A 12,931-nucleotide genomic window follows, 5' to 3' on the forward strand; every position below is an offset into this window, starting at 1 on the left:
GTTACTTAGGTGGACAAGTAAACCTAAATGATTAATTTTAATCCATTATCTATAAAGTCTAACCTTTTCCTCGTTGAAAACAGACAAAAGTTATACATATGACGATTTCGAGTGTGATGGTCAATGAGTTAGTAGATACTACGCTATGTTTCAACAACTGTAGTATTATAAGTTAGCTGTTTCTATAATTAATCTTTTAACTAAGTCACAGTCTTATAAATAAAGAAAAAATTACATCTAATGAGAACTATAATGGTCGTTGACTGGTTGTGTGATGCGTGACCAAAAATAAACTATATTTTTCACATAAAATAGAAATTAACGAACTCATAATGTAAGGTAGATGTTGAGAGTGTGAAGTTTGCAAATCATCTATTTGATTTTTTACTTTCATACAAGGTAAAAAGTTGTTGTCTTTCATCTCTCACTTATTATGACTTTTATTTAAGTTAAAAAAAATTATTATTGAAGGTCTAATAGGTCTTCAAAGACGTTAATGACTAAATCTCTCATTGCCTCATTGGGTGTAGGCGTTCAGGTAAAACTTCAGATGATGTGAAACTTCATCTGAATAAAATACTAACTTTTTTTATGCACTAATTTTTGACTTATCGCTGAGAAGAAAGAAACTAAAATGAAAAGAATTATTTTTTTTAAAAAAAAAATCTCTGGCCTAAGAAAAGTACAGTTTACATAATTTTTGTCATGGGCTTTGCCTAATGGTAGTAAAATGGATAAAGAAAAATGACACGGTATAGCCGCTCTTAAAATAATAGTTAAATTTTTTTTTTATATATATATACATTGTGTATGTTATATACGAAAATTATACACTTTTTCGGCTACCGAGTGTAAATAATTTCTGACGCGGAATAAAAGTGATAATACCCCTATAAGAAAAAAAAAACAGTTATCCACCCATATTATCCATTAAAATATGGATTCGATAATAAACTTTTTAAAAACGGGTCAAATATGGATAAGAACCATACTATCCACTCCTTATCAATAAAAAGGACCATACTATCCACTTAAAAAATGGATAACTAATGAGTTTAACTTTTACATTTGTAAAGTCTCAAATTGGGGATTCCTCAAGTTTGGAAGACTAGGCTAGCGTTTGGCCATACATTCCTAAATTTATTTTGAAAAATCTAATTTGGGTGAAGTTTGGTTTGAAGATGAAAATGTGTTTGGACATTAGTTTTCAAAACATATTTCCCAAATTTATTTTGGAAAAACATGAAACGTGACTTATACCCACAAGTTCTAAAATCTATCACAAATACCCAATAGTACATTTATTAATAACATTCATTATATTATCGCAAACCACAGTCCTGAACATAAATAAATTTGGTACAAAATTTTTATTTTTATAATGAACTACATGATACACTATCTGATGACCGAGACGACGAAGCAAATTTTTACAAAATAACAAATGGTGGGCTCTTTTATAAAATACAAAAGTTTGAGGCAATTTTAAAAAAAAATGTAATAGTGATATTTTGGCCCAAACCAGCTATTGAGCTGGTTTGGGTTTTGGGATTTTGCCAAAATGTAGCTAAAAGCTATGGCCAAACATGTGTTTGCCAAATAAAACTCAAATTTATTTTGGCAAAATCTATGGTCAAATGGGTCCTAGGAATTCTCCCAAAAGTGATCATATTCAAGAAATCATGGACAATACAGATAGAGAAAATCTCACTTTATACCCATGAATTCCAAACTATTTAACCTTTAATGCCCAGGCCCAAACTATTTACTAGTCCTACCCATACGGCCCAAACTATTTCCCGCTAATTCCAGCCGCTGCTTGGCCAAAGATGGAAGCGATGAATAATATCAAAGCAATAAGGTTCATCTGCAATCTAGACCCCTCAATTGATGAAAAACTAAATAAAACGAAATAGGAAGACTCCAAGAATCCACATATAATTTGCGACCCTTGTCTATCCACAAAAATTCCAGTCTTCTTTCATGATTGCTTTGTTGAAGTGGTGCTATTATTTTGAAGATTTATTATTTGATTCGATGTGGTGCTATAAAATATTGCTTATAGTATCTTCGAGTAAGCTTCCCAGATCTAAATTTTTATGTGTATTTGAATATCCACCATTGTTGGGCTTGAAGCTCAATTTTATTTTTGAAGATTTCTTGTTTGATTCAAAGTGGGTGCTGTTAAATATTGCTTATAGTACCTTCTGGAAGTTCATACTGAAATTTGATAGCATTTGGAGCTGATTTGAGGTGATTGAGATCGAAATTTTCAGTTGAAAATCGAAGAAGAACACAGTTACAGTATACCGCTACGGTATACAATATGTTGTAGGAGTATATAGCTATACTGCAACAGTATACTATTATAGTTTACAATATACTGCAACGGTATATTGTAATAATCGAAGAAGAACACAGTTACCTAACAGTATACAATATACTATAGGAGTATATAGTTATACTGCAACAGTATACTATTATAGTATACAATATATTGTTATAGTATACTGTAATAATATACAATATACTGTAACAATATGTTGTAATAGTATACAATATAGTATAATAGTATACTTATTACCCGTAAATTCACTTGTCTTTTTCCTTTTAATTTGCTTTAAGCTTTTATCCAGCGTGAGGGGCAAATTGAAAATATATATATATATATATATATTATAGTATGATATATAATGTAACGGTATACTCTTACAATTAGATCCTTTTAGAATTTCTTAAAATTTTTATTGACAACTGATATTATTTCAGTATAATAATTGAATTAAAATTTTTTTTTAACTCTTTGCGTATAATTGTATACCCTGTTGGTGTAGCTATATACTATATTGGTATCATATGTTAGTTAATATTTTTTGGTTGTATTAGTTACATTTAATTGGTACNATATATATATATATATATTTACATTTTCAATTTGCCCCTCACTATGCTATATAATGTAACGGTATACTCTTACAATTAGATCCTTTTAGAATTTCTTAAAATTTTTATTGACAACTGATATTATTTCAGTATAATAATTGAATTAAAAAAAAATTTAACTCATCACGTACAATTGTATACCCTGTTGGTATAGCTATATACTACACTAGTATCATATGTTAGTTAATATTATTTTTTTGGGTTGTATTAGCTACATTTAATTGGTACACAATTTGATTTTTCTTTAGTAATAATATAAAAAAAAGAATAATAAAAATAGTGAAAACGGTAAGTGAAATTATATTATGAAGAGAAAAAGAATATAAAAAAAAGACAGTTAATTGAAATTAGAAAAGGAAAAAAGAAAAAAATAAGAAGAAAACGAGAAAAAAGAAAAGGAGAAAAAAAAAAGAAAAAAAAAGAAACGAAGCATAGAAATAAAAAAGAATTGGAGAATAAAGAAAAAATTCCCCACAAAACCTACTATGGGTAGAAAATGTAATTAGTTTATGGGTAGAAAAACAAATGGGTAGACAAGGGTAAATAGTTTTATTTTTGTGGGTAATTGTGTCAAAACCCCATATAGATATCCATATTATCCGCCGGTTAACCCATTTTTTATCTGTATTAAATATGGGTCGGGTCGTAATATAGCCATTTTTCATAGTACATTTTTTGACCCACTTATTTGATCCGACCCGCCCGTTTGTTACCCCTGGATTTGTCTAAGATCCATCATCCTTGAAAGGTCTATGTTATGTCATTTTTTATCTTTTGGATACGATGAATAAAGATGGTAAGAATTGCTCTGATATCCTATGTTAGCTCATTAGTGATGTTATTCATTTTGATCCACATAACTTTAAGACGTATCTCTAGGGTCTAAAGCTTCTTCATCATATATATCTTCCATAGTTTTGCCCATATATAATACCTTATTCTCATTTGTCCTCCAGTAATAGCTGTGGTATACTTTTTTTCTGCTTGGTTGTTAGCCGACTGTGTGTGGAACATTGTGTCATATTTATTTGTCTAGTTAAATTGTCTGGTATTTTTCCTTATATGGGTAAGCATGCTGAGGACTAGTACAACTTAGGGTGAATCTCCCTTGTATTTGTGCACTCAAAATATTCTGTATTCTTCCTTATTGGAGTGAGCATGCTGAGGAATAATACATGTTTGGGCAAATTTAACTTGTATTTTGTAGACTTCTCTACTTTAAAACATAGCTATGCAATGGTCAAACTGGGCCAACCTCATTCTTGAAGCAAATATCAGGTCAAAAAGTTCCCTTTTTTGACAGCTGACATCTTTCCTCTTTTGAAACTCTGGGAAAAGCTAGGTGGAATAGCATATAATCCTGAACTACGGACATAAAAGGAACCAAATAGGTTGGCAAAAACTAGATGATTTCACATTCAACAGAATAAACAGTGAATGGGAATCGCCGCTGCAATATGGCTATATAATAAACACACCTAGACACAAAACAACTACACTAAATCAGCATTACCAAAAGAGGCTTAATACAACTATCGCCGAAACTTCTGGGAAAGCACTCCCAATAAAAAAACCTGGTTGAATCACTGGAGGGCGCTAATTAAAGAGGGTCATACAAAATTTTGATCAAAGGGCCAAACAACATCCTGCTCCTCAATCATAGTACAGACAACGTATTTTATCCCGCCAGAACTATCTACTCCATTCTAAATCAGCACCTGATCTTGGATTTGCATTGTTCGAACGGCTGGCATCTTCAGGCTTGAAGGAATTCACAGCAGTGTGCCAACCTAAAAGGTATGGCACAACAAACTGCAAAAAGATTAGCAGAAAACATGTTAGAAGAGGTAACCCTGCTGGAAAGAAAGAAGAGAATCAATATCAACCAGAAAGAAGAACCGCCTTGAAATGTCAACATCGACAACAATCACAAAGGGTTAGCTAGTCACAATGCTTCATTTTTAGCAAGAGGAATAGTCGAAGGAGGGCAATGTTGTTGGCAAAGAATTCTATGGCCTGAATTATACTGACACCTTGTAGATAGCTTCATTCTAAGATGGTTTAACTTATAGTATAACACGAGGTGCTTTTCAAAAAACAAGATACAACTTCCACCACTTGCTATTAATTCAAAATGCAAGAAAAGTAACAGGAGAAAGCTTATCAACTTGGTTCCAAGGTTTTCACGCTGCATCTGAATGAACTCTGACCACTTTGCAAGGTTCAGGGGGACCTAAAGAAAAAAAGCAATTTCCCAAAATAGAATGATCCTAAGATACCCTACTTAGGAAGCCAAGTCTTAAGCTTGCACAAGTTGTCACTAGTCTTATTTCTTTCTCCTTTCTCATCCATGTTAATAGCAAACATGGGGCTATAAAATATTCACGGTGTTAGCCCTGCCATTGACTTCTGACTAGGGAATTTAAGCAAAAATCAAAGGAACTGGATCTATACGCCGCATAAATAGCCAGCTATCTGCATGCATGAACTTATGGCAAACTTCGCTATTTAGCGCCACAAACTGACAAAAATCAAGAGGCTTACTAACTTAACAGAATACCACACGGGTGAGGAAACAATTAACGACTATATATCAAAGAAACTGGGAGACCAGCTTCATCTTACGTTGAATGCTGAGACAAGAACTGCAAACTCTGCCTTTGTAACAGGGATGTAAATGTTCTCATCCAAATTGATAAGCTTGTTCTGAACACCTGCATTCATTTAGGAAGGCAAACAAGTCATGTTGTATATTCTACAAATATAACGTCCAATTTTTAGTGTAATAGAGTTTCAAGGAAGGAGGTGATTACTGAGATTAAAGAAGTGACCAGAGCCATCCGGAAGTGGCTCAACCTTCAACACCTTCCTGACTTTACCTTCATCACTGTGAAGCACACATAAGATGCCTTCTTAGAACTTAAACTAATGAGAACACATATTATTAATTAATTCCCAACACATACAATGCCTAACAATTAAAATATTGATCTCCAAGCCAGTATTCTAATAAATACTGTACATTTTTGCCTACAAACACATTGAGATAAATAAATCATAACCATATCCAGGACAGTCGATATATGGTAACTGGAGCTAATTGCCGAATAGTGGTTACTATAGTGCTCACATTAGGAATCAATAACAATAGCCTTGTGAAAAGATGTAGGTGTTACCTTCTTCCTTTGTTTGGATCGTGGAAAAATTCACATGAATCTTTTGCCCCAAGGCTGATAAGAGATCCCATTTCAGTCACAGACAATGAGAAGACCTGAAAACACACAAATACTGAGAAAGACAGTTGGAAATCAACACAAGGAGAGCAGAAATAATACCTAACTCCATGGTCAAAAGTGTCACAAACATGTCCGCCAAAAATCACTACTACATATTCTACTATCTGATTTTTATCGAACCTTAGCCCCGCCTCGATCCATGGGTAAGAGAAGTGCATAAAATATGAATTCTGCAGTGGAGCAAAGAGAAAAATTAAGGTAGAGATTACCTGCTTTCTACCCCAATCATATTGGCGAACACCAGCAGCAGGTGCAAACTGAAGCAGCACGAAACCCTCTCTTGACAGCTTGAAGGCCCCTGACTGCTCCATAATTTACAACAACCAAAGTAGGCATTAAACTACTACCAATTCCTCAATGACTATTAAAGATTAAGCAGAAGAAGGGCAACCCAAACACATGGGGAAGCATACGTCTAAAGGTGAGAACTCTGGAGGCCGAGGGTCGACAGTGAGAGCTGCCTTCCCTTTGTATATTGAGTATCCAACATAAACCTTAGGCGTAGATGCCCCTAAAAAATAAGAACAATTTTAATTCTTTCATACCATGAAATGGCGCAAAGCATATAATTTGACCATACAAAGTAATTATTAGGAACCAATATACGAAGGCGGCTCTTATTGTGTTCAAAGAACATTGACGAGAACACAATGTAGACAGAAGGACAAAGCCTCTTTCTTTTTTTCCTTTTCCAGATAAAACCTTTAAAATTTAGAAGATTTTCTGACATTTTTGTTGGGAAGAAACTAAGAAGCAATTTCCTTTTTCATTTCAAGTACTTAAAAAACAAAACTTACACTATGCAAAGGCATTGTAAAGAAAATGGACCTTGCGCCTAAAATCACAAACGCTTGCTCATGAAGTGAGTATTGCCTAAGACCATGTAAGGAACAACACATTCCCTCACGCAATGTGGGACAATCTATTGCCCCGAACACCCAGGCCTAGTTAACTGGAGCGTGGATAATATGACATGGGGTCCAGCATTAGGTAGAGTAAGAATAGGGTTGGGTCTGGCTCTAGTACCATGTAAAGAAGATGGACCACTTAACTCAATCCTAAAATTTAGCTCATGATGTGAGGATTGACCAAGACCATGCAAGGAGACAACAACCTATTCCCTCATCGACAATCTATCAGGCATATCTAGCCATTCAAAACAAGTTCAATCTGACCCACTGTTCTAAATTGGGACTACGTATCCAAATGAACAAACATTACACATATAACATAGACTACACCCACCATGAACAACTGTAAATCAAGCAAAAAGACACTATTTTTGAATTTTGAGTTCAACAAATGAAGCAATAAGGGAAATTAGAACAACAGCAATTCTCAATGCAGAGAAACCCATTTAGACCCCAACTACAGGCACCCAAAACCAAAACCCCCGGCCAAAGCTTGAATTTGTAGCTTAATTTTGGTTCATAAAATATGAAAATGTTAAAATAAAGACAAAACAACACTCACAAAACACAGTCCAAGAAAAGTATAGCAACTGAAAAACACAAAAGAACATGCAAAAGTCATTAACAAAGAAACCCCAATTTCAAAACTTGAACAGTCCCAAGAAGAAACCCATTTTCAAAACTTAATAGAGTGCAAAGCCATTAACAAAGAAACCCAAATGCAAAATTTAACAAAGTGCAACGTCATTAGCTCAAAACAAAAACCATTTTCAAAATTTTAACAGAGTGCAAAGCCATTAACAAAGAAAACCCATTTTCAAAACTTAACAGAATTTACCCTGCTGCAGCTGTTGTTGCTGTTGAGGTTCAAAGTGTTCAGAATGGCGGCATGTTAAGGAAAGGTTTCTGGGAAAGGCTTTTGAGCTTTTTGTGTTGGAATTTAAGGGGCTAATTAGAATGGTATTATTGAAGGAGGAAGAAAAAGAGAGAGGTTGATGGTGATAGGGATAAGGGGAGGAGGTTTTAGTAGGGTTTTGTAATTTAACACTAAATCCTGCAGGAGAAAGAGAAAGGTTTAACATGGCTTCTCAAGAAAAAGATTTTGCCTAAGGGTGACAAAGGTTTAATGTTTACGAGGGATTTTGCTGCCCAAGAATGGAAACTGGGAATTGGAAAGACCTGTTCTTGGACTTGGAGCAGGCTTTCAGTTTACTGCTGGGGAAAGGGGGAAGTTTTGTATCACCTAGTAGTAGTGTTCAAGCTGCCATTTTGAGGGAAAGAGTATTTTTATATAGAGTAAAGTGAAATTAACTTCCAATAATTGAAAATTGTTACGGGTAAAAACTTGCTTGCTGTTACGAAATAATAAAAGAAGAACAGTATTGGAGAGAAAATTAGGGGGAGAATTCTTATTGATTTTGGGATGATTTATAATGTCTTTTGTTGAATCTTTTTCACGGCTTAATAGATAGTTTGATAAGCCAATGATTGGAATAGGACACCTCTATTTATAGGAAAAGAATGACTTAGCCACCAAGTAAAATCCCTACAATCTCTTTAAAATATAGACATTCACGTTAAATAGAATTCTATTTATAACACTCCCCTTGAATGTCATTCAACAGATAATATGCCTCATTAAAACCTTAACTAAAATAAAACGTAGTGGAAAAAAATTCTAGAGAAAGAAAAAGAGTACATGTCGCGCCCCCTTTTTCCCTCTTCACATCGGGAGATCGGATTTATGACATTTTGGGTATAGGACAACTCGTTCCTTTTGGGAACTGGGTTTTGCATTTGAAGAGTCGCCACCTAATGATTTAAGGTGCATTAGGACACCTACAAGGTTCACTTCTAAGTTCGCTTGATAACCAGAGATAGGGTAAGGGCTTGAAATTATTCTAAGGGGAAGGTGTTAGGCACCCCTCAGGATCCACTAGTGTGGTTCCCGGCCAGATAGTTCTTTGTGAATTTGGTGCAATTAACATGTAAACAGATAAGGCTCAAATAAGAGGGGATTTTAATACACAAATGTTTGAAAGTAAAACAAAGTTTGGAAGAGCAATCATTAAAAGGCTGGTTTTTGACAAGAAGTTATAATTCTGTAAAATATTTAAAGAAAAGGAAAGAGGGGGGGGGGGGGGAGGTCCTAGGTTTATTTGTAATATGGATCACATCAATGCAATACCCGGTAGTCACTCCTCAAAAGAGGGGCTACACGTGGTATTAGCGCACCGGTCATCATATCCATATCTACCCTTCCCACCCCGTTAAGGTACTAAAGCGCGGATTGGTCTCGACCACTATTGCATGATATTACCCGCCACATTCCTATCAGCTCCGGAGGCACTTAGGACTACTATTCCTAAAGGGGGGGAATATTAGGCTGACTTGAAGTTTCAAAGGTGAAAAAAAGCTAAGGCGACATACAAAATACATAGGACTGCACATTAAAGGGGGGAGCACACAAAACACTGAAGGCCCATGTATACCTCTTCAAACAAAGCAATCAAATAGCATGACTCAAACAACAATCAAGGTCTGAATCTAAATACTAAAGCAAGGGGATTTTAAGTTGTTGAAGCAGACCAATTTATTACGTAAGTCAGATAAGAAGTCCGAGTGAGGCCTGCCTGCTGGTTGTAGCAATTACTAGTTAACAGAAGCGGGCTCAGTTTTATTTGTTGTTATTACCTAAGGTTTGCCTAAGTGTTTAGGTGAGATCTTATGAGCATGGTATCTATTACTGATTCAGAGTGTGGCAAAGCAATAATCAATTTAAAACAAGCGGTTTGAGATCGTATAGGCATGCTTGCTAAACCGTGTTAACAAAGGGAGAGTTAGTTGTTTTAAAAAAACTAGTTCAGAACAGTATGAGTTAGGCTGATTTTAAGCTAGACAGGTTTCAGATTCTACAGACGATGATATCCATTATTGCTGATTTTAATTCCTATAGACCTGATATCTAGCGTTGCTGATTTTAATTCCTATAGACATGATATCTAGCGTTGAACATGAAATGGAAACAGGCAGGATTTTACTTGGGAGTTCCTATAGGCATGATTTCTATGAAAATACTGATTTTAACATTATGAACATGATATCTGCTTATAGCCGTTTAGATCCTAAGAAGCATGGTGTCTAAGTGTGGTAACAAATATGCAGAATTTTAAACAAGTCCTATAGGCATGTTATCTTAATGTGGAGTCAAACATGCATAATTTATTAGAGGACAGATCCTATAGGCATGGTGTCTAAATGTAAAGCTGAACGTGCATAATTTAAAGTAAGTCCTATAGACATGGTGTCTAAATGCAGAATTGAACATGCAGAATTTAAAACCAGTCCTATAGGCATGTTTTCTACCCTTCTAACAGTGGAACATGCATAATTACCCATCCCTTTTCCACCAGCCAACCCCGAGAGTTTATTACAAATCAAAATAATGAATTACATCAAAAATATAAAACAAAAGAAGTTACAACCAGAGGAAGCCTGATTCTTGACTTCCTCTCTGAGTTAGGGAATAAACCACCTCAAATGCCATTTGTTTCAAAGCCTATCTCCGACCTGGGTGTGTCAAAGTTCCCTAAGAGTCTCAAGGGGACCCTGGGCAATGCTTACACCCAAGTTTACGGAACCAAGTAGAGATGAGTGCAGTGTGGAAGGGACAACCGTTGTGTGTCCAAGTTCAGATGGAACTCATGGGTCCCAAGGCAAGGCTCACACAAGAGGAGCAAAACCTAAGTCTAAGAATATGGTGGAAGTGCAGGAATAGGGATTTAAAACTAAGTGGAGAATCGAGAGGGGTAGGGGTGATGGGAAACAGTAGTAGTAAAGCACAGAATCAACATTTTCCATACAAAGGGGGTCAGGGGTTTGGGAATACATTGCAAGGAGCATATGTCCTTAGGCAGGGATCAGGTTTGGGCATGCACAATAATAGATGGTGCTGGCATGCCCATAAGCCAGCCAGAGAACACAACACATAGAGGGGATATGGAGGTTATGACCCCAGAGGGGTCAGGTTTGGGTCATGCACGGCAATGTCTAATGCTGACATGCCCCAAACCAACCAAAGGGTATCAAACACATAGGGGGTATGGGGGTTTAGGATTCATAAGTGACTGACAGAGTTCATACATAAGAAAACATTAATTCAGAAGAGGAAGGGCAAATTATAGCATGCTTAATAATGGAACTTTATTAAACACCAACAGGAAACAAACAAGGGTGAAGGAAATAGTAAAGAAACATGTTGTTGTTGATGCTGAAAATTAGTTAGAACATACCAGTAAAGATGCAAATGCAGAGAGGAAAAGCAAGCAAGCTTCCCACAGCCTAGCCTTGGCTTTCAGCCGGCTAGGTAAGGCACCAACACAAGTAGCAACAGAGAAAAGAGAGAGAGATTTTTAGTGGAGTGTGTGTTCTGAACTCAAGTATTTTTATTCCTTGTGTTCTTTTTTTTGTAAGTAGTGGGTGCAGGGTATTTATAACCTTTTGAGAACGAGTGAAGGAGAGGTAATAAGTAAAATTTTAGTGCAAATATGGAAACAATCAGTCAGAGTCAATTATACAAGTGATTCCCTTTAATTAAGGAATCACTGTTTAACTGATTCAAAAAATAAGGAAGAAAATCAATTTAGAGACAGCCTGATTATTGCCATAAAAGAAGTAGTAAAGTCATAAAGTAAGCAATCGAGTCTAAGTACAGAAATATACTTATTTTGGAAACAGATTCAGCAAGGTAAATATTACAATAAAGGGAAGGGAATCAATCAATTCTAAACAGGCGAGTAAAATCATGGTTCATAAAAGAAAAGTTTTTAAATCAGTCCCAAGATTGAAGATCAATCAAAGAAGGAACTTCAACATATAAATAGAGTGAACAAACACTAGACATGCTGAGGCCAAACCTATTAGCAAAAGAAACAACATACAATAGTAGCACAAGGTTCAGTAGATAGCAAACATTCGAAGCATAACAATCAAGTAGGTCAAGTCACATTGAATCAATACTGAAGAAAAATAGAGTATCAGAAGCATGCAAAGGGTCTCGTAGTAGTAGATGAGAAACCTTTTGAAAAGTTAGGGTTTCAAGCATAGTCGAGTTTTAAAGATAGTAAAAAACCCAGAATCAGAGGAATCACATAAAGAAAAGAGATTCTGAAACAAGGAACTTCAAATCGAGCCAGGTATTCAAACGAACAGTTTCAAATCCAAAGACATAGGTTCTTTTCAACAATAGTCGAGCTTAAAAAGATGATAAGTAAATAAATCGAACAAGAACTTAACCAAACAAGCACTTATCTAACAAACAGCTTCAAAACTCAAATGAGACCCAAAAGAAATTAGGGTTTCCAACATTCCAACTCATATAGAAGAACGACATGAGCAAAGCATAGCAAAATCAGAAATACGTTAAAATCAGAGAAGAGGTTTCGAAATAATTTAAAAGAAAAACCCTAATCGGAAAAGATGAAGAGTCACTTTGAAAGAAAAGTCAAAGAGACTTCGAGAAGCACTTAAAAAGTTCATAGCAAGCATAGATATAAGGTAGATCTGAAAGAAATCGAAAAAGTCTTAGAGATTAGGGTTTCAGAAAAACCCAAGAGCAATGATAAAGGCCTTGAAAGTTACCGATCTAAACAGGAGAGTCAAAGGTCTGACTCGAATGGCCATGGTTGGCCGGAGGAAGGTCAGGGATGACCGGAGAAAGGTCATCGAGCAAAGATTGGACCAAATCCCTTCATAGTCTGGACATGAAACCACAGAACCAAA

The 12,931-nt window shown here is 35.4% G+C and overlaps 1 protein-coding gene across 1 annotated transcript; it reads right to left on the bottom strand.

Moving 5' to 3' along the window:
* Positions 4,336-8,428, bottom strand: LOC109235387 (single-stranded DNA-binding protein WHY1, chloroplastic-like). Its single transcript, XM_019401472.1, has 7 exons — positions 7,989-8,428; positions 6,653-6,750; positions 6,449-6,541; positions 6,120-6,214; positions 5,757-5,830; positions 5,569-5,657; positions 4,336-4,755 (listed from the first exon to the last, which is right to left on the bottom strand). Exons 1-7 carry the CDS (start codon positions 8,230-8,232, stop codon positions 4,636-4,638), a joined length of 813 nt encoding a protein of 270 aa, XP_019257017.1. The 5' UTR covers positions 8,233-8,428; the 3' UTR covers positions 4,336-4,635.

The sequence above is a fragment of the Nicotiana attenuata genome, chromosome 12 (assembly GCF_001879085.1).
Source record: "Nicotiana attenuata strain UT chromosome 12, NIATTr2, whole genome shotgun sequence".
In the NCBI taxonomy this organism is placed as follows: domain Eukaryota; kingdom Viridiplantae; phylum Streptophyta; class Magnoliopsida; order Solanales; family Solanaceae; genus Nicotiana; species Nicotiana attenuata.